The sequence below is a fragment of the Centroberyx gerrardi genome, chromosome 17 (genome assembly GCF_048128805.1).
Source record: "Centroberyx gerrardi isolate f3 chromosome 17, fCenGer3.hap1.cur.20231027, whole genome shotgun sequence".
NCBI classification, from domain to species: Eukaryota; Metazoa; Chordata; class Actinopteri; order Beryciformes; family Berycidae; genus Centroberyx; species Centroberyx gerrardi.
This window is the reverse complement of record NC_136013.1, coordinates 20,067,190-20,087,376: the sequence shown is the minus strand read 5'-3', so window position 1 is coordinate 20,087,376 and position 20,187 is coordinate 20,067,190. Positions and strand designations below refer to the sequence as shown.

The following is a 20,187-nucleotide window of genomic DNA, read 5'->3' as shown; positions in this document are numbered from 1 at the left end:
TCACAGTGATTTTTTAGCTGTACAGTCTTGCATCACCCACCACTTTTGTTTCCTATAGAAACAAAACAAGTCATGCTCCAAATCTCGCAGGAACTACAAAACCAAGCTCAAAACTGTATATTATTTTTGTGTCATATTTCATGTAAATTTTACCAATCTACACAAAGTTGTAAGACTTGGCTGCATATAAATTAAAATTACTTAGCATTTAGCTTTAGAGCTGCTACAAGTTCTCATTTCCTCACTTTTGACATAATGCTAGTCGCCTACTATCACTCAACATGGTGTACGCTAAAGAGTTAGCATGAAGCACCTGAGCCAACGATTTACCAGGGACACATGGATGATTTTGGTAAGTTGACCCAGAGGCCAATCTCCCAAAAGCTTAGTGTACTCCTTCAAGGATCTGATACATAACTGTCAACGTTATGGCCACGGTTTCAGGTGGACAGGGAAGTGTACACCCCCCTCATCATCGCCGCTGGAGGAGGCGGCCGGGGCTACAGCAGCCAATCAGTCAACCAGCGGGAGCAGACGGATTGTGACCCCGGCCAGCCCGGACGCAACGGGAAGTCCAACGCCGCGGGTACGCACTGTGCTAGAACTGTGTGTACAAGTGTGTTGGTCGCGTGCGTCTAAGTGCGTGTTTGTGGACGGATGTATACTCAGTGCGTTACCTGTGTGTGTGTGTGTGTGTGTGTGTGTGTGTGTGTGTGTGTTAGCGAGAGAGCTTGGGACATCAGGGAAAGAGACATAGTGGGCATGAATGAGATATTGAGACCAAGATTGAAAACGAATGGCTGAATAGATGGGAATAGATGGATAATATCCCCCTTACCGTATTGTAGTGCGCAAGGCCTATCTGTCCTTACATTATGATGAGCGAGGCTGCGTGTATCATGCTCCCCTCTGCATGCGCACACGATAATACGCCGAGTATACAGATGGCCTGGAGTGGAAACTGTGTATTTGTATGGCCGGTGTCTGCCTGTACTTGTAAACACATCCATTTGTCCTTGAGGTGTTTACTCCTGTCGTGATGCATGAGTTTCATAGAATTTCCACCTCGACGTACCCCCGGTTTGTCTCACGGCGGAAACAAAACGCGATGACGCCCCAACACATGACTATTCATATCGGCCACTTTGTCTCACCTCATTGCCGGGGCACTCTTTATCTGCCTCTATGCACTCTATACACTCTATGCACTGCCTCTATGCACTGCCTCCTAGCACCTATGTCCTGTCGGACCAGAACTTAGCTTTATGGCACTTACTCTCGTTGTTCTCTCAAGACTAGATCCTTGCTTGTGTTGTATTAAAATCTCATATGTACGTCGCTTTGGATAAAAGCGTCTGCCAAATGGGAAATTGGAAATTGTAAATTGCATAACAGGATGCCTCACCGTTAACTGTTATTTTCATACACACTGCAGTATCCATTATTCATGTGGTTGGAGTTGACGACCAGCCCGGAAAACATAAGATATTGATTTTTCCGTGTTCGCGAAGCCCAAGGTTTACTTTTGAGGAAACTCGGTGAACGAAAAATGAAATATTAAGCATGTCTGGGGTTTTGTTGTTGCTAGTGCGGTGAGATTTTTTTTTTTCTTCATTTGTTTGTATCTCTCAGGCTTTAGAGCAGTCGAAGGAAAATGGAAGGGGAAAATGAAATTGGCCAGCGTTTGGGAATCGGGAGGGATTAGCTTTAACTTTATTAGCTATAACTTTAATCTTGTAGTACCAATTCTCTTTTAGGGGATTTTGTTATATATTGATGCTCTCTGCTGTACCTGGTGTTGTTACCAATAACGGGGGATTGCCGGGTGTGTGCGCGCACATGCATGTGTGTGTGTGCGCGCATGTGTGTGTACATGATGTGTTGTAGTGATCTTTCCTCTACCTGGTGTTGTTACCTCACACTAGTGCAGTTTGTGTGTGTGTGTGTGTGCAATTTACTACCGTTTTAACCCTAACCCCCCAAAATGTGGACCATTACCATATAAGATCTCCCTCTCTCTCTCTCTTTCTCTCTCACACTCACACACACATACACACAACAAGTACCTCACATCATATATCATATCAAATGTGCGTTGTGTTTGGTGACAGGCGGAGGTGGAGGCTGGAACGACAGTGTCCCTGTCAGTCAGGGCGGGAGACCCCTGGTGCTGGGAGGCCAGGGGGGGCAGGCCTGTCAGAAGTTCTGGCAGACCCGGGGGGGCTTCGGAGGCGGCGGGGGCGGCTGCATGTCCGGGGGCGGCGGCGGAGGCTACAGAGGTTAGTCAAAGTTTCTGGAAAGTCTGCAAATGACTCTATAAATCATCTTGGGCTGTCAGGCAGGACCCTAATGTACACCTTGCACTGCCGTATTTGCACTATACTGAATGCGGCAGGGTGACGTAGCGGTTAGAGAGACCGTCCCATCAGCAAAGGGTCAGGAATTGGGTTCAAACCCAGCAACAGCCATGTGTCCTTTTGAAGTGTCCTTGAGCAAGACACTGAACCCCCTAACTGCTCATTTGACTGTAACTCACTCGCTGACACACAGTCAGTAAGTCACTGCTTACTGACTGTGTGTCAGTAAGCACTATGTTAGTTTCCTAAGATAAGCTTTAATGTTCCCCATAGGAAAATTGGGTCAGTAGCAAATAGTAATGGGATACAGCAAGAAAAGAAAAAGAACAGAAATAAGCATGGATTAGAATGTATTAGAAGTACAAGGATGAAAAGTATGAATTATATGAATACAACATGTATGCAGGTTGTGAAAACAGCAGTAGAGCATACTGAGACAAAGACATAAGTGGAAAAATGTCTGGATTTGGGCAAATAATATTGAACTGTCCTCCTAATGGACTTTTCCAATCCTTGAAGGGTATATATTAAAGTTTCTTTCTGGACAGTATGGTGAATATGGCTTTATATTTGTTGGTCAAAATCAGCATGTGTTATTTGGTGTAATGACGGCACTGAGGTTTTGTCATTGTTAATTGTGTTGCGTTTGCCTTGGTCTGCAGGTGGCAACACCTCTGCAGATAACCCCAAACATAACGGGCAGGATGGCTCGACCTTCATCAGTCCAGAGGGAGAGCTCTACCTCGAATCTCTGAAAGGTAACATCAAGTGTGAACATGAGTGAATATGAGTGTGAATAAAAGTCCATAATTCAGTTTTGACTACCTACAAACTAGCATGCAGTCAACGTCTGTAGCCAAGAAATCTGTATTCTGTATTTTTCATCTTTCTGGTGTTTCTAGGTTAGAGTTTATTTGAGTTTATTTGCACTTACAAGCTGATAAAACAGAATGAGAAAAAAAAAACACAGATTCTGCAGATGAGATAAAAAGTGTTATTTGTTGTTATAAGCTAGTGCATTCGCATTGCCTACTAATCAAGTGCAAGCTTTCACACACAGCCCATGACTAATTTATCTCATCTTACTGTAGCTTGTAATTAATATAGCATGGGTTGCTTTCACTCTGTGACATCAAAAGAAAGTAAAGGATACTATAAAATCCTTTTCAATTATTTAGGGCAGTTATAGGCAGCCATGTGCCAAGGAGGGCCAATTGTCTGCAGGTTTTTGCTCCAGCTAAAGACTACAGCTGGTGATTTCACTGATTAACACATCTTCAACCAGAGAAGAGGAACTAATCAGTGAAATCACCTGCAGTATTTAGTTGGAATGAAAACCTGCTGACTCTCAGCCTTCTGTGGCAGTGATTTTCAATCCCAGTCCCCAGGACTTAGAGTCCTGCTGGTTTTCATTCTAGCCATCTAATCAGGGACTGAGTTACACTTGGGATGCCAGGTGAATTGATTTCCACCTGGGATGCCAGGTGAATGTAATTAACTGCAATTAACTAGCAGGCAGAATAGAAAACCAGCAGTAGTCTGCGTCCTGAGGACCAGGATTGTGAACCACTGCTCTATGGAACATGGTTGTCATTCCCTTCTCTATTCTGTTTTGAACAGGCAAATCATGCATTTTTCACTGCTTTGGTATTGCCTCTCATAATGTTGCAGTGTTTTGATACATCAACATAGCTAGCTAGCACGCACTAATAAGGTAGCATTAATCAAATCTAAACATTAAAAACTAAAACGACTTCAGAGCTTACCATTCACCCCAACGATGAATGCAACTGTTTTCCAAGCATCCTTTTTGAGCCGTTTATTCCTGTAGTCTTTGAAATGAAAGTTGTAGAGAACTTGGAAGGTTTGAATATAGTCTATAGTCAACTTCTCGACCATTTTGCACTTGCCAGGCTGATCTATTGTTCATGAAACAAAATCACACTGGTAGGGAAACAATGAAGCACAGAAATGTGATTGTCAGTTGACGGCCGATGACTAAAAAGTTCATCTGTGACCGACAAGCTTGTTGACCGTTCACACACTGACTGAGTTTCCCTGGTCACAGGTTTGTGGCTTTGGGGAGTTGTTCACGGTCACACAAATATGGACATCCCACATATAGAGTGGACTCCACCAGACCACAGGAATAACATAATATAGACACAAATAAACACACGTTAGGCTACGGACCCTGAATTGAAAGTTTATATCCCAGGGACCTCCATTAGGGAAGATTTTTGTTGTTGTTGATGTAGTATCAACAGTATTGCAGTTTAGACTGTACGCTGGGAGATGATAGTTGAAATTTGGTGAGAGTGAAACCTAAAATAGTCATTACGTTCTCTAATTGGGATAATTTCTTGTGAATTACATTATAGTGAAATTAAACTGTTCTTAATTTTGCTGGGGGACACCCTGGAAATCTCTCAACACTGTTCACTTTGGGAACCGCTGCTCTAAACCGTGTGTGTGTGTGTGTAAAAGGTATGGAGGGAGATGGCGAGCTGATCATCAGCCCGGTGCAGAACTGCAGCCACTGTGAGAGCGACGACTGCCACGAGGCCGAGGACGGCATCGTCTGCTACTGCGACCACGAGCTCAGCCTGGCACCGGACGGCGTGTCCTGCGTCAACGCCACAGGTCTGACACACTGCATGCAACATGACAGTTGACATTATGAACACACACACACACACAAACACTGTCCCGTACATCCCGTAATGAACAAGACCCACACTCCCTTTCACTCTCAGTCACACACACAAAGATCTGAAATTAATCAGAACCAAGAAATGAATTAAGCTGAATGTAATTGTACCTGTAATAGACTGCGACTCAGTGAACAGATAATAAATTAATCTACAAAAGTAATTAAGCCTTGGAGCCTCTGTAATTTATTGAATCTTTATCTGAGGAAACACTTTTTAATACTGTCTTAATCACTCATAATCATTATTAATCCTTAGGATAACCTAACCTGTTAATGAAAATGGATATAGTAGTATTAGACAGTATTTGCCAAGTGTGGAATCCTGTTCTGTGACTTGTAATTTAATTCTATGCTACAGTCAGATAAAAACCGTTCATCTTGGCATGTCAATTTTTGAGGATTTAGCATAAAAGGTTTATTGTCACATGGGTAGTCATGTATTGACTGTAGTATATAATGAATTTTGAATGAGTTTCATAATGAGTTTAATTATCCTAGGTTCATGCAACTCGCTCGGCCCACAAAAGACCATGTCAACCTTGAGTAAAAATGAGTTTGTGCATGAGAGTAGTGTCTTATTCTGGGATTAATCTGTAAAAAGAAATGTGGACAAACCCCAGTGGCCCTAAAATTGCTTCTTAAACTATGATTTGCCATCTGAAATGAATAATGAATTATGAATGGAGATCTGAAACGAATTAATACGGTGGAACGTCAGTTTATAATTTGAAGCAGAATAACTGGGGCTATTACCATCTCAATAACGTCTCAATAACCTAGAGCGTCTCCTTGCCCTGTGATTTGCGGATCTGTTCGCATTAATGACAAGCGCTAGATAACGCTATGATGCTAGGTCATAAAAGGTCACACTCGCAATATGGTCTCTCTCGGCCCGCTGATTTGTTCCTCAGCTTAGACAAGCGAAATGAGATCTCCCCTCTCCACCTAAGAGGAATTGACATGCGCCCGCCATCGCTGCCTCTAAGCTCTGTTGTGTCATCGCTTTCACATCATTAATTAAGTTGGGGATCAGAGCGGCGAGGTGAATGTTAATACACCTTTGGGGACGACGACAACTGTGTAACGCCGCTGTCTCCCCTTGTCCCGCAGAGGTGTCCCGGCTGCCTCCACAGCCGTCTCTCTCCCACTTGGCTCTGGGTCTGTCTGTGGGAACCTCGGCCCTCATCGCCGCGCTGCTGCTGGCTGTGTCCGGAGTCATGATAAGTAAGTACCAACTGACAGGACAGAAAACACACTCTGTACAGTACTCTAAATCAGGGCTCTACGCTTACTAAGTGCAATTACTGCAGTACTGTAACGTTAATGCATCAGTATTATAATACTAAACAGACACGCAGAAACATCTCTTCATGATTATAAGTGACATGACAGAGAATATTAGACACCTCGATTTATAAAACCTGTTTCCAGTTTAATAGACTGGGATGGAATAACACTTTACACACCAGATCACAGAGGCCCTTTTCAGAGGGTCCCTCAAAAAACTGCATATTAACTTGTGTCCTACAACGTAATGCACTGCCAGATACACACTGATTGTCCCACATGTCCCACATAATGCACTGCAGCCAGATACAATCAAATTGATTGTCCCACAATCAATGTGAAACAAGCACAGATGCTGTACAGGCCCACGGCGCCCTCTAGAGGCCTATTAACGAAGTGTGGATGACCGTGAGAAACACAACAAAAACATTGTCCCGTATAGCGCAGTGCCAGATTGTCCCAGATTGTCCAACATAATGCACCGCTAGATACAATCATATTGATTGTCCCTCACACACAGACTTCCAGGTCGAAATCATGTAACATGACATTAGTAAACTACAATCCTCAGACTTAAAATACTTCTTAGTGACTGGTAGGGCTGGAGATGGTGAAAAAGATCTTTTCTTAGCAGGTTCAAACATTGTTGGTAAGTCTTATTTCGATACGCCAATATGTCCGCCAGTGGCCATACCCGATACCTGAAATTAATGTGGACACATAGTGTGAATATATGGAATCTCAATTTGTAATTTAGATGAGTGTAGCTTTAAATCAAAGGCAGTGGGGAGTGACCACAAGGCAGAAGGAAAGTGCTTTGGAATTGTGTGCAGTGTCTTTTTAGGCAGATCAAAGAGGTGAGGCAATGACGCACTGGCTGTGCAGAGTTTGCACTCTTTTTTTGCACCGGTCTCTGACCTGTCCGCTCTGAATCAGCGGCAAAAATCAACCAATAGCAAAAGTAGAACGCCACATGGCAGAAGACAAATAATCTGTCATGTAAGCACTCGACATTCAATGGCCAAATGTCTCAAAGGGATTCACGCAGCATTCAAAGTCCATGTACATTTCCTCATCTCTTGAGATGTTAAGATCCCTCCATCTGTCATTTTTAGGGGCGGATTTGTTTTGCTGCTGCCACAGGATTACAAATGTACTCTATAGGGAGCCCAAGTTGACATCATCCCCACACGGCTCTGATTCACTCCTGTCTATTCCGTACATTACAGATTACTTGATATGAGCAAACTATGAACCGTACAGTTCCCATTCTGAGATATCATATAGACCAAAATTATATTAATTCCTCGGCCTGATTTTGGTGGGGTTCAGTTGATGGAACTTATGATTAAATGTAAAACATGAAGTAGCAGCAACTCCTCTCCTTGGTCTCTACATGTTTTTCTATTAGAGTTTTTTGCCCATAGACCAAAGAGCACCCTCTTATACTACAGAACCCACCAGCAGTATCTGCTTTTTACTTAAGTTATGATTAAATGTATTTACGTTTACTACACTACATTACCCAGCATCAATACGATACAAACACACCTTCCTAGTTTGTAATGTTCCAAAGACGTAGCGGGGAACTTGCCATGCAAAGAGCATTTTGACTTGGTGGCAGTCTGGAACAAAACCAGACATCACTTAGCTTGCTAGCAAACCTACTAGCTAACGTTGCACCATGAAAATTTTACAGCTAGCGATAGCTATGATCTTTGGCTAGTGTACACTGTCACCCACCAGGAAAAAAAAGGGGCAGTAACTTTGGTATGCTCCTTACGGTGAAGACAGGCTATTTCATGGGAAATGTAGTTCTGTAATTGCACTTTTAAGATTTGGTAGAATCTTGTACCCAATCCTTTTCTCTCAAAACTTACAAAAATGTGTACATCACGTAATTGCTGATGTAACTGTGGGTTTTGCAAGATGATTTTTAACACAATGTATTGCTTTGTTTAGTTGATATAAGCCCCATATATATACAGTATGTATGACTGTATGTGAATTGGGTGTTGTTGAAGATTAATTTCATTTTTTGCTTTATTGCTTTTATTTGAGAAAATGCAAAACAAGAAGCCTGAGTTGTTCTGGTTAGGAGATGAGTTTAAGTTGGAATGATTATTTAGAGAGGAAGTTTTCAGTCTGGCCAGTTTCATTGGGAAAGCATGGAAACTGAGAATGGAAAAGCTGTTTATCTGAATGTATGACTTTGATTTGTATGTTTTGATTATTATTTGTTTCTGGTTCTTGTTTGTTTGTTGGAGCTCAACGTCTCTGTCTCTTGTAAGCCCATACGGGCTGGGCACCATGTGGTGCACGACACATTAATAAAAAAATCGATCTATCTATCTACAGTATATATATTTATGTCGCCCATGTCTATGGATAATTGCGCTAGCCACCTAGCCGCTAGTAACACAGTGGGTAGTCTTGGTTAACTTCTGCTTCAGCTCCCTACTGCAGCAGCACACTCCGCCCTTCAATGTGAGCCCTTCACACCTTTCTAGCTGTCACATGACCGGTGGGGGTTACTTGTCACCCGTAAACAAGTGCATCCAATGTGAACACGTGTGAACGCATATGACCTGCACTGACTAATCACAATGAAGAGTAGGCAGGGTTTCACGCTACCCAGGCAGCCGACAGTTGACGACAACAACCACCAAAGTGAAAATGGAGAAAGTGGGAAAGCTGGTAGCAGTTGTTAGTCAGTATGGGAGCCCAGTGGCTGTGTTTCTGCCAAGTGTTCCAAAGTTGTACATGAGCACTGCTACTTTCTACTTGTTTCTTCTACTGCTTGCACACATGATAGACAGACACACACACATGTTTGCACACACACACACACACAAAACGCCTACTGTATCTCGCCCGGTCATCCCACACAGTTACTTAGCACCCTGCTCAGACGGCCCTTAGCGGGTTGTTGACAGAGAGAGAAGCGAGACTCCCGGCCAGCCTAGACATCCGTCTGCTCGGCTGCTTTCAGGCTATCACAGCCAGACATATGCACTCATTGAGCCATCAACTCCCCCACACACACACCCACGCTCACTCTCACGCTTGCAAACACACACATGCGGAAAGACTCACACACACACACATACACACACACACAAACGCACACCCATGCATACACATCAGCGCATGACGCACTAGCTGAAGAGGTGTGAGACTGCCGCGGTGATGAATGAAACGCACTAATGATGGATGGCTGCTTAGCCGGTGGCTGACAGCACTCATACATTAGACAGCACTTGGTAAATAAATAACTCCACTACGCACACAAGCATTCACACATAAATCCGAACACACACACACACACACACACACACACACACACACATTCCTCCTGCGACTAATGTGTTTACAGCCCAGGTCGGGGCCGCTAGCGGTCTCTAGTTGGTGTGTGTGTGTGAAAGAGAGAAAGAGAGAGAAAAGACAGTGTCTGCAGTGTCTACAGTAAGCTACTCTGCATAATGTGCATTTGTATGCAGTGTGAAGTATGAGGATTCTTCAGCTACCTGCAGAATGGCTATTGCTAGTAACGCTGATTCATGCTGAGGGAGAAAAGTATGCACTTGTTTTTGCGATGTGTTGGTGTGTTTGCATGTATGTGATGGATTGTGACTTAAACGCATTTACATATTCATATGTTGAGTGTTCAATTTCCAAAACGCCATATATTTATTTGAGAAAACAAAGTCTGCCATCAGCAATTCATGAATCAATATTTCAGACACAAATGATTTCTATTTCATGAAAACATGGCTGTTGTGAAAGCGTCTTTAGGTAACTAATAACTTTAAAAGCATTCCACTACGCTTTATGTGCTTTACTTGCCAGCAGTCATTTTATACAAGTAGTGGTGTTCAAGGTTGTTGTTTTTTTTCAAATGGTGCATATCTGGAATGAAACTCTTCATGTATTCCTCCTCCGTCATCTCACCAGTGTACAGACGCAAACACACAGAGCTGCAGTCCATTCAGCTGGAGCTGCAGAGTCCGGACTGCAAGCTCAGTAAGCTGCGCGCCTCCACCATCATGACCGACTACAACCCCAACTACTGCTTCGCCGGCAAGACGGCCTCGGTCAACGACCTGAAGGAGGTGCCGCGGCGCAACATCTCCCTCACCAGGTAAAGGCTCCCGGAGCCCAGGCTCAAGTGTGGGACGACGGGCAGCTTCAACTGGATAAATGAAAGCGATACGCACATCCATGTACTTGAGATCGTACCCATAATCCCCTTTAAATAGATTCTTAGGACATCACATGATCTCAATTAGGGTCGACTCATAAATACAGCAGTTTAAACAAAGCCTGATATACCAAATTGAAGACTCACAGTGTGTGGGTCTACAGCAACAGTCCAAAGGGTTGAGAGATGATTTTCGTGAGGATATTTTCAATTTTGCATTTTTTTTAATAATAGTTTAATAATAGTATATATTAGATCTGTCGCTGTTTTTATACCAATTTGTCATCATGGCTGTTAATCTTTGTGATAAATCCTTTTTCTAGTAATTTAAGGAAATATTTTCCAGCATCTAGACATCTTCTAATAATCAATCAAAAAAACAGCTGAAAAGGGGAAAATCAAAACTATCATTTGGTGTCGAAGTTCACCACTTTTTCACCTGCAACACGATGTTGCAAGTAGGCATTTCTTGGTCTTTGTGGGCTGAAAAGGTTAAGAACTACTAAAGGATATTTCCTAGTGTCTCTGCCTTGGTATATTTAAAAAAACTCACTTTTCTTCCTTTTACTCCCTGGCTCTTATGTCTTTACTTAGTGCTTCTCTAGCACACATAATCATTCACACAGGTACTGTATATTTAATACATCTATTGTCTGGGCACTGTGACTTATTTCAACATTGCTCCTGTTTAAGTCACTCTGGGTAAGAGTTCCAGCTTAATGCCTAAAATATAAATGTAATTGTAAATAATAAATGTGTGTGTGTGTCTCCAGGGGTTTGGGTCACGGTGCTTTCGGTGAAGTGTATGAAGGACTGGCAGTGGGGATACCGGGTGAACCCAGTCCAATGCAAGTGGCAGTCAAGGTAGGTTGTCTCCCAGCCTCTCTCTTTATCTCCCTCTCTTTCCCTATTACTGAAAAATACATCAGTCACTTACATTTATTTATTTACAATAGACTCTTCCAGAGGTTTGCTCTGAGCAAGATGAACTGGACTTCCTCATGGAGGCTCTGATTATTAGGTAAGAGACAACACGCAAACTCTCTCCCACACACACACACACACACACACAGGTATACACTCTTTCTGTCTCATTTACAGTACCGGCAGAACCGTTAAAGCATTTCTGACCTGTCCCTCCTCTCTCCTCGCTGTGTTGCTGTGCCCCTGCAGTAAGTTCAGCCACCAGAACATTGTGCGTTGTATAGGAGTCAGTCTGCAGGCCCTGCCCAGGTTCATCCTGCTGGAGCTGATGGCTGGAGGAGACCTCAAGAGTTTCCTGAGAGAGACCAGACCCCGGCTGGTGAGTGTCACACACACACACACACTATCTCACTTCCATAAGATCTCAAATTTTTAGAATGACTTTTCTTTTTAATCTTTCCAGACAATCTTACGCAGCCTCAACACTGGAAACACCACTTGCAAAATTAGATAAATCAAATATCTCCACGTCTTTGTATTCATGTATTCATGTTTTCATTAGAGCCACAATGTCTACATCCTCCCTGTTTTTTTTCCAAAGGCTTCTGATGTCTTTACCAATATCCCAGTCTGGGTCTATCTCTGACATATCAGCTGATAAGCCTCTCTCTCTCTCTCTCTCTCTCTCTCTCTCTCTCTCTCTCTCTCTCTCTCTCTCTCTCTCTCTCTCTCTCTCTCTCTCTCTCTCTCTCTCTCTCTCTCTCTCTCTCTCTCTCTCTCTCTCTCTCTCTCTCTCTCTCTCTCTCTCTCTCTCTCTCTCTCTCTCTCTCTCTCTCTCTCTCTCTGTCTGTCTGTCTGTCTGACCAGGAGCATCCGTCCAGCCTGTCCATGGTGGATCTTCTCAACGTGGCCAGAGACATCGCCAGGGGCTGCCAGTACCTGGAGGAGAACCAGTTCATACACAGGTACTTAACCAGAGGACCACACACATTTTGAATATGCAAAACCAAACAATGTCTTGGGATAAACAAATACAATCCATCATTATGATAAGATGTGTGTGGCGTGGTCTTTGTTTTTTTATCCCTACCCAGACAGATCAAAGAGAGGGAAAAACAGACAGAAACTGCCAACTATATACAATCCATATGGATATGCATATACATTTGGAATGCCACACAGGAAAATATTCAGACTCGACAAACGCAGACATGCCCGCATTCTCCTGCTGACTTCTGCAGCTCGCTCGGAATTACGAGGCGACTGCATCCGTCCAAGCGGAACATATGGGCCCTCCATGCCTTCACCTTTCGCAAGATGGCAGAAAGGACAAGTGATGAGTTTAGCATAGGAGCAGGCAGATGGGCCGGCCGGCTTGCCATTTTACGGTCTGCAACCGAGGCGCTAGTCAACAAAGTCCCCCCCCGCCCCAAACACACACACACACACACACACCCATTCACCCCGGTAGGTAAACCAGAGGATGTGACTGAAGGATCTAGGAGCCTGTCTTACCCCGTTACTCCTTTTGTCGCAATCTCCTTACTTGACATCCGTGAGGAAAGTCGAGTAAAAGTCAAAAGGGAAAAGGTCAAAATTGCTCCAACAATCACATCAAGACAATTAAAGTGCATGCCCCCTCCTTCCCATCTCTCTCCGACTTCCTGGGAATTGTCCAATGACAAACGAGGCCTATTAAAGCTTGTTTGCTCCGACGTGGCACGGTAAAGCCCCATCAATCCACCTAATGGCCGGCTCTTCTCCGGAGGCTCGCCGAGCTCCCACGCAGCCCCCGCTCCTGCCTTCAAACCTGTATTAAAATTCACCCTAACCCCGTCCTTGAGGCTAATTTCAGTTTTTATGGAGGTGTGTTTACTCAGGGTTGAGTAAAGGGCGGGTGTATGGGGGAGGGCGGAGGAGTAGCCGGTACTCGGATAATGCTGCCTTTTTCTCGGGGATTACTGGGTTGGGAGACGAGCGGCGGTGCTTCAACAGGTTAAATCACAGGGTTAATGCTGTTGGAGAGCAACCTACTCTGGCTTTTGTGTGCGTTTCTGTGCCAGCATGTATGTGTGTGTCTGTGTGTTTGGTTTGCCAATTGAGAGCATGATGTCACTCTTTGATCCCTTTTTTTTATTACTGAGTGAGGAAAATACTCACTTAAAAATAAAAATTGAAATTGCAGCCGCCTGAATCAAAGCACCGTGCGGAGGAGTCGGGTAGTTTAATGTTACCTTAGGTGTTAAAATGGGCTAATAACACAGATTGTTCTCTAACTGCTGCAGTGAAATGGATCTTTAAGCTGCAGTTAAAATAAACAGCGTAAATAAGATCTATGGGGCCAGTTAAAGCTCTTTTTAATAATGGCCTCCTTTGTACAACACTGTATTGTGTGTACATTCGCACCGTGACCTTCCCTCAAGCCCTCAGCTTGCAGTCTGCCACGACCACTGCTGCATTTCAAGGCTCAACCTTACCTACAAGCAAAAACGATTAATTTGCATGGATTCTTCCAAGCCATTAAACAAGGACTATGTGAATTTAGCTACAGCACCACACTAGAGAGGAGTCAGTGAGTGAGAGTGTGTGTGTGTGTGTGTGTGTGTGTGTGTGTGTGTGTGTGTGTGTGTGTGCGCGCGTGTGGGTTGTCATGCTATGATAGAAATTATTAGAAATTATTCATTCTTCCTGCAACAGTTGAGATGCCACTAAAGGGATTTATTGTTTCACAGTACTTTTACTCGGTAAGCCTTTAATCTTCATTGGCATGCACCATTATGTTAATTCACAGAGGAACACATGGCACAGCCTCTAAACATTGTGATAAGATGCTATATTCTTTGCCAATGAACCTGCAAGAGACTCCTGCTAGGAATATTGCTGTAAGGATAGACATGAATAGCTTTAACGGTGGTTTCACCCTAGAAATTCCCCCACAGCATTCAATATCAAAATTTGCAGTGAGACGCAACCATTTGAATAATTCTCTGTCGCATTATGATTGATGGTGAGTTTGATAACTCAGATCCTAGTTTACTAACACTCATTTCACTGCGTACTTCATACTGATTTAGAGCCAAGCATAATCAAAGCCACATACCATTTTTGACTTCATACAAAAAATAACTAATATCAAAATTAAAGTAGGACTACTTGTAACACAAGTTTGATCTTTCCAAACACTTTTGGCACCCTGAAATGGGGCAACCATGTATCACGCAGTCTTCAAATCTTCTTAAAAATGTCTTAAAATATCCTCAGTTTAAATCAGTCTGAACTATCACTTAGCCAAAACACTGGAGCCAAAACATTAAAACAGAGTGCCGCTGTCTAAATACCCTTGGTGTCTAAATACCCATAAATACTACTGTCATGATCATGAGCACAATGTCACATGATATTATTTTGACACATAATTCTTTATTTATTGGCACTAGCATGCACTCATCTTAAGTCTAATGAAGAGCAGTGTGCTCGCTACATCACTTCTTCAGGTGCTGATAAATTTATAAGCCTTGGGAGCAGAATGCAGTGTGTGTGCTCCATTTCTTTTTCCCCAGACAGGAGTATGGCGTGCTGTGTGAACAGTTGTTTCGTCAAAGAATAAACAATCCAGTACAATACAAATATGAATTTTATGAATTTTCCCTCTCAACCGCGCCACCCTCCCACTCCTCCTAACCTGTTCTCCCTGCATATACTGTAGCACATCTCTTCCCTCTCTCTGGATGCACCATGTGGGCAGAGTCATAAAAGCACCGTAGGAAACTCTGCACTGTACTGGCTTGCCCGGGGCAACTTGGTAGTTAGATTGAACTTCACATTCAACAGGGAGCTTCTCTAGGTGTTTCCAACATGGAGTTCTCTGAAAGGTGCGAATAAAGGAAAAACTTTGGTAAACTACTACAGATACAAGGCGTGAGCGAAGCTGTGTGATGATGTGGAACCCATCGTCTATTGGTCTGACGACGATTAGACTCTGGGGGCGACGGCAATATTATGACGGCCAATATTACGCGAGAATGGAGTTGGAGTTGAGAGACGACGTCTCATATGCAGATATCTGTTTATAGAGATTAGCCGAAATGTCGTCTGGACCTAAAACACCTACAAAAAGTATCGATGTTTGTGTATTGCACTCAACTCCAACTCCATTCTCGCGTCTCAAGTTGCTAATCGGACTGTAAACAATGACTGGCGCACTGGCCCGGATGTCCGCTGGCTACACCGGAAACCCCGAAATATTGGCCGTCACCCCCAGAGTCTAATCGTCGTCAGACCGATAGACGATGGGTTCCGAGATTGATTCATATGTATATACTGTATATACACCCACATGATAAAAATGACAGGGTTGAGTCTCACAATGGCAGTGAGTCGATGAGTTCTAATGAAGAGACCAAGTGCCGTTGCTACAAGCAGTAAATACAACCAGTGATCTGACAGTCTGTTTGCATTTCTCCCACTCTCCAGGGACATTGCGGCTCGGAATTGCCTGCTGACCTGCAAAGGACCGGGCCGAGTGGCCAAGATCGGGGACTTTGGGATGGCCCGGGACATTTACAGGTACAGGTTCAACACAGACTACAGAGATTAACGCAGGGCTAGTCTTAGTCGAGTCCAAGTTAATTCCAGATCCAGTCGAGATCAAGTCAAGACCAAGACCAGAGCAAATAGAGTGCCAAGATCAAAATAGCTTTCTTAAGGATCAACAGAGATGTAGATCTGTCTGTTATCAAACCATCCAACTAATCAATGCATAGAAGTTTAAGGACCGTTACCAGTTGCACTATACACAGGTAAATTGTTTCCCTTAAATTGTTTGTAGTGTTGGGGAGAAAATAAACGAAGGTGGACCAGGCAGAGAAAAACGTATCTTTGAAAATCTTTGAAAATCTTTAGATAGGCGGGAAAAAAGTAGAGTAAACCTCCAGTAGTGGCCAACCCCAAGCCAACAGAAAAGTGGCCTGGAGACCGGAGTAGAGTACTACAGCCCTGGATTAATGTAATAGACATTCCATAGACTCACCAACGTTAGATCTTTTGCCTCTCTCATCCCTTTGCTATAAAGCATCACAAACCAGCAGGGATAGTAAACACCAGCGTGCCATGTGCAGTTTACTGACGTCACCTTATAGGATTTCTGGCTATTGCTGTCCTTACATTTCAAACAGTTACCTCTCGCTGCCATTTGGGGCCGCCAACATGCAAAATAGCTTTAAATTCTTTGAATTCAGTGAAAGGGGACAGTGCATGACATCCAATAGAAAGTTCACTATGCATACCACTTCACATATATAGATTCAGCGTCCTATGACTATGTATTATTAAAATATACATACACACAAAAATTGGCAGATTAACACTATTTAAGTAAACGTACTGGCTCAGTGTTTTGCGGTGGTTTCTCCCATGTGATAACATTTATTGCCCTCTTATTATGATCGAGCGTTATGAGTCCATAAATGTTTGGGCTCAGCTGCGCAGTGTCTTCACTCTCCATCACCCTGTCCTATACCGACGCTATCTTTTCCTCCGCCTCAGCTCCTCTGCAACCCCAGCGGCGTCACATTATTCTTAGCTCTAACTTTTTGTTAATATAGCCACCACGACTTCACCGTGACATCATTTAAATGAATGTGCAATCCAGCGGGGAAATCTCCCAAGCCTTTCATCTGGCGAGGAATTAGAGCAAGGGGAAAATGTGTCACAACAGCCAGCTGTATCGACGCGGCGCTTTCGAATCACCCGCTGTAAAGTCGCACGAGAGGAAAGTCACTCTCGGAGCATCCGGAGAAGGCTGTTGCATAATTCCCCCGGGGAGTCGCATTAGGAGCGCTCCACTTAATTGCTGATGTCAGGTTTTTTTTCAGGTGTGATTTTGTTTTTTATCTCTCAGCCTGGAGCCACGGTGCTGCGACCGGGATTTTTTATTATTATTTTTATTATTATTATTATTGTAATTGTTTCAGCAGCGAGCTGGTGCGTCATCGGTGGGTTATTTTTGTTTCATGATGTGGCCCTCCTGCTGTGTGACGAGGGACGTGGGGGTCCTTTGTTTTTTTGAGGCAGTCACAGGGGACTGGTGTGACGGTGAGGGACTAGGACAAGGCTTAATGTCAGCTTTTTATCTTCCAGGAGGGCAGCCGCAGGCGTACACACACACACACACACACACACAAGTGCACTCAAATGAATGCACGCACACCAGTGACGCAGTGGTAAATAAAAAGGTGGGTAAACTAAAACCTGCAGTTGGTGATCACCATGAGGCAAACAACTTCCTGTAAGAGGAGAAATCTCAGAAAAGCATTAATTTATGTTTTTTTTCCCCTATAAAAAAACACATTCTCATAACTTAAATCAATCTGATACTACTTACCATAATGTATACTATGAATTCAGGTTAGAAAGATTTATGCCAGCGTGAAAAAGTGGTAAACAGAGTTCAGCACACCTCTAGTGCGCATGCACATACACACACAAGGTCGTGTTAAGGAAACACACACACATGCACACACACACACACAAATTACCTTACTATCCCTTCAGCACAGCCTGTTCAATGCCTTTGGCTCTTATTATTCAGTGCCTTCCAACTTCCTTTTTACATACACGATTGCTCACACACGTGTGCACACAAAACACGCACACACATATATTAAAAACACCTCCATTTGTGCTATAGATTCCCTAGGTCTGTATTTAAGCCCCCCCATAATCTCCGGCTCAGCTTTCAGTCTGTGTTGGTGGTGTTAGCAGTAGTAATAAATATGTCCATAAACCCCATGCTTTAAAAAAATAGGCCGATCCACTGATTGAGGGATTATCAGTCTTGCTCTCTTCACTGTCTCTCATCCTTTTCAAAACATTTCACGATTTTCTAATGGATAGATAACAGGCTGAATAGCCGGTAGAAGTTTCACGTGTTCAATTCATATATTTTTTTTTAAAGATGCTTTTCACTTGCCAAGGCCAAAAAGAAGGTTTCTGCGAGAGCATTACAATGGAGGAATAACAAACTTTCTTTTTAAACTCCATATTCCTGAAATCGTCTTTCTCGGGAGTTACTAATGCTCTCCTGATGAATGCAGCAGCCATTGGGCGTTCAGTCTTACTGCTATTAGATCTAATTGCACGCTTTGAATGAGAGCAGTCCACTTCTCTTAGTATTTTCTTTTATTGAGATAGACAAGAAAAAGTAGAGTAAGGGAGAAGACTCTGGCAGGATTCGATCCTAGGCCAGCAGCTGTATATGAATGTCGAGACGAGGGCCCTAACTGAGTCACCATCAATGGATTGTTATTCTAATAGATTTAAGAAATGGCTCTGTATCTCTGTGACTGCCTCAGACCGGCTCTTACCATATCTGTCTCGACTAGTGATCGTTTTCTCTGCTTCATTGATTACGTGTAAGTTGCCTCAAGGCTCAGTTCTTAGGTGGATCCGCTTTTCTTTGTATATGTTCCCCTTTGGCCATATTATTTTCAGCAAAACATCTCTTTTCATCGCTGCACTGAGGAGACGCTGCTTTATCTCTCAGTTAAACCAAATGATCCAAAACCGAGGTTCTTGTTATTGGCCCTGAACACATCTCAAGACAAATGCAGTTGTCTCTCAGTCCTTGGAGTTGGTATATAAGGCCTGGATCTAGGAGTTTTTGTTGATCCACGTAGGCATCATAGTGGTTCAATGGTTCATACATTGCAAAGACCTGATCGCTTTTTGTCTTTTAATGACACAGAGTCTTGGACACGTTTATATCCTCTCGCCTCGATCTGTGGCTGCAGATTGTGCAGAATTCTGTCTTAGGTTTGGTCTCTTTGGTTGCCTGTCATTGCCTGTCAATTGTTTGAATTGACAGATTACAGATTACTTTTAAGGCACGAATAGGTCTGGCTTTCTAGCAATAGTTTGGATCGTTTAACCCCTCATGAGCCGGAGGGCAGCCAGAAATCCTCAGGCACCTTAGGCTAAAGACGAAAGGCGATTGGGCCGATGCTGTCCAAGCCCAGAGGCTTTGGACGGCCTATCTGAGGAGCTTAGGCTGCCAGAGCCAAACTCATCTTTTTTGTTTGTCTTCCCCTGCTTTATTCATGTTGCATTTGCGCTTTTTTATTCTTTAGTAACCCTATTTTTTATTGGTGTCTGGTATTTTTCTCTGGCTTTTGTTTTTATACATCTTGATTTCTCCAGGGAAAGCTGACTGAGCACAGTGCCATTTTCCAGCAACACCCTCCTTCACATTCGACACAGTTCCACACATTCACACTGGGAGCTGCCCAGTACACCACAGTCCTCTACTGGTGGCCACAGAACAGTGTCTTGCTCATGGGCAGCTCGGCAGTAGTTTTTGAGGGAGGATAGAGCGCTAGTCATTCCCAATAGGTTTGAACCGGAGACCTTCCTCACCTAAAGGCTACTGCCGCTCTATTTATTATAAAGCACTTAACATTTTAGAAAGTCATTTTTGTCAGGAAATCGCAGACATTTACTCCTCTGCAGCAAGCGATGCCAAAAGATGCTTTTTTTCCCCTTCACAGCCAGACCAGTTCACATCTCAAACGAAGCTTACATCACTTAACTTGGATCTTGATAGACACGCGTTTTTGTGTGCGGACACCGAGATGGAGGGGGGGAGCCGGGCGGCGTCGCGCCTCGTGTTTGTCCTCACTGCGTGCCTCGAGCGGGGTAAGATGAACCGG

General features: G+C 43.6%; 1 protein-coding gene across 1 annotated transcript in view; it reads left to right on the top strand.

The window, feature by feature from the left end:
* The window catches only part of alk (ALK receptor tyrosine kinase), a 197,952-nt gene that overhangs the window by 172,448 nt on the left and 5,317 nt on the right, over positions 1–20,187 (top strand). The window contains exons 14-24 of the mRNA XM_078289347.1: positions 445–586; positions 2,112–2,279; positions 3,020–3,115; positions 4,845–5,000; positions 6,181–6,294; positions 10,312–10,498; positions 11,332–11,422; positions 11,515–11,579; positions 11,732–11,861; positions 12,350–12,447; positions 15,956–16,048. Of these exons, the coding sequence (XP_078145473.1) occupies positions 445–586; positions 2,112–2,279; positions 3,020–3,115; positions 4,845–5,000; positions 6,181–6,294; positions 10,312–10,498; positions 11,332–11,422; positions 11,515–11,579; positions 11,732–11,861; positions 12,350–12,447; positions 15,956–16,048 (1,340 nt within the window). The remainder of the gene's footprint in view (positions 1–444; positions 587–2,111; positions 2,280–3,019; positions 3,116–4,844; positions 5,001–6,180; positions 6,295–10,311; positions 10,499–11,331; positions 11,423–11,514; positions 11,580–11,731; positions 11,862–12,349; positions 12,448–15,955; positions 16,049–20,187) is intronic.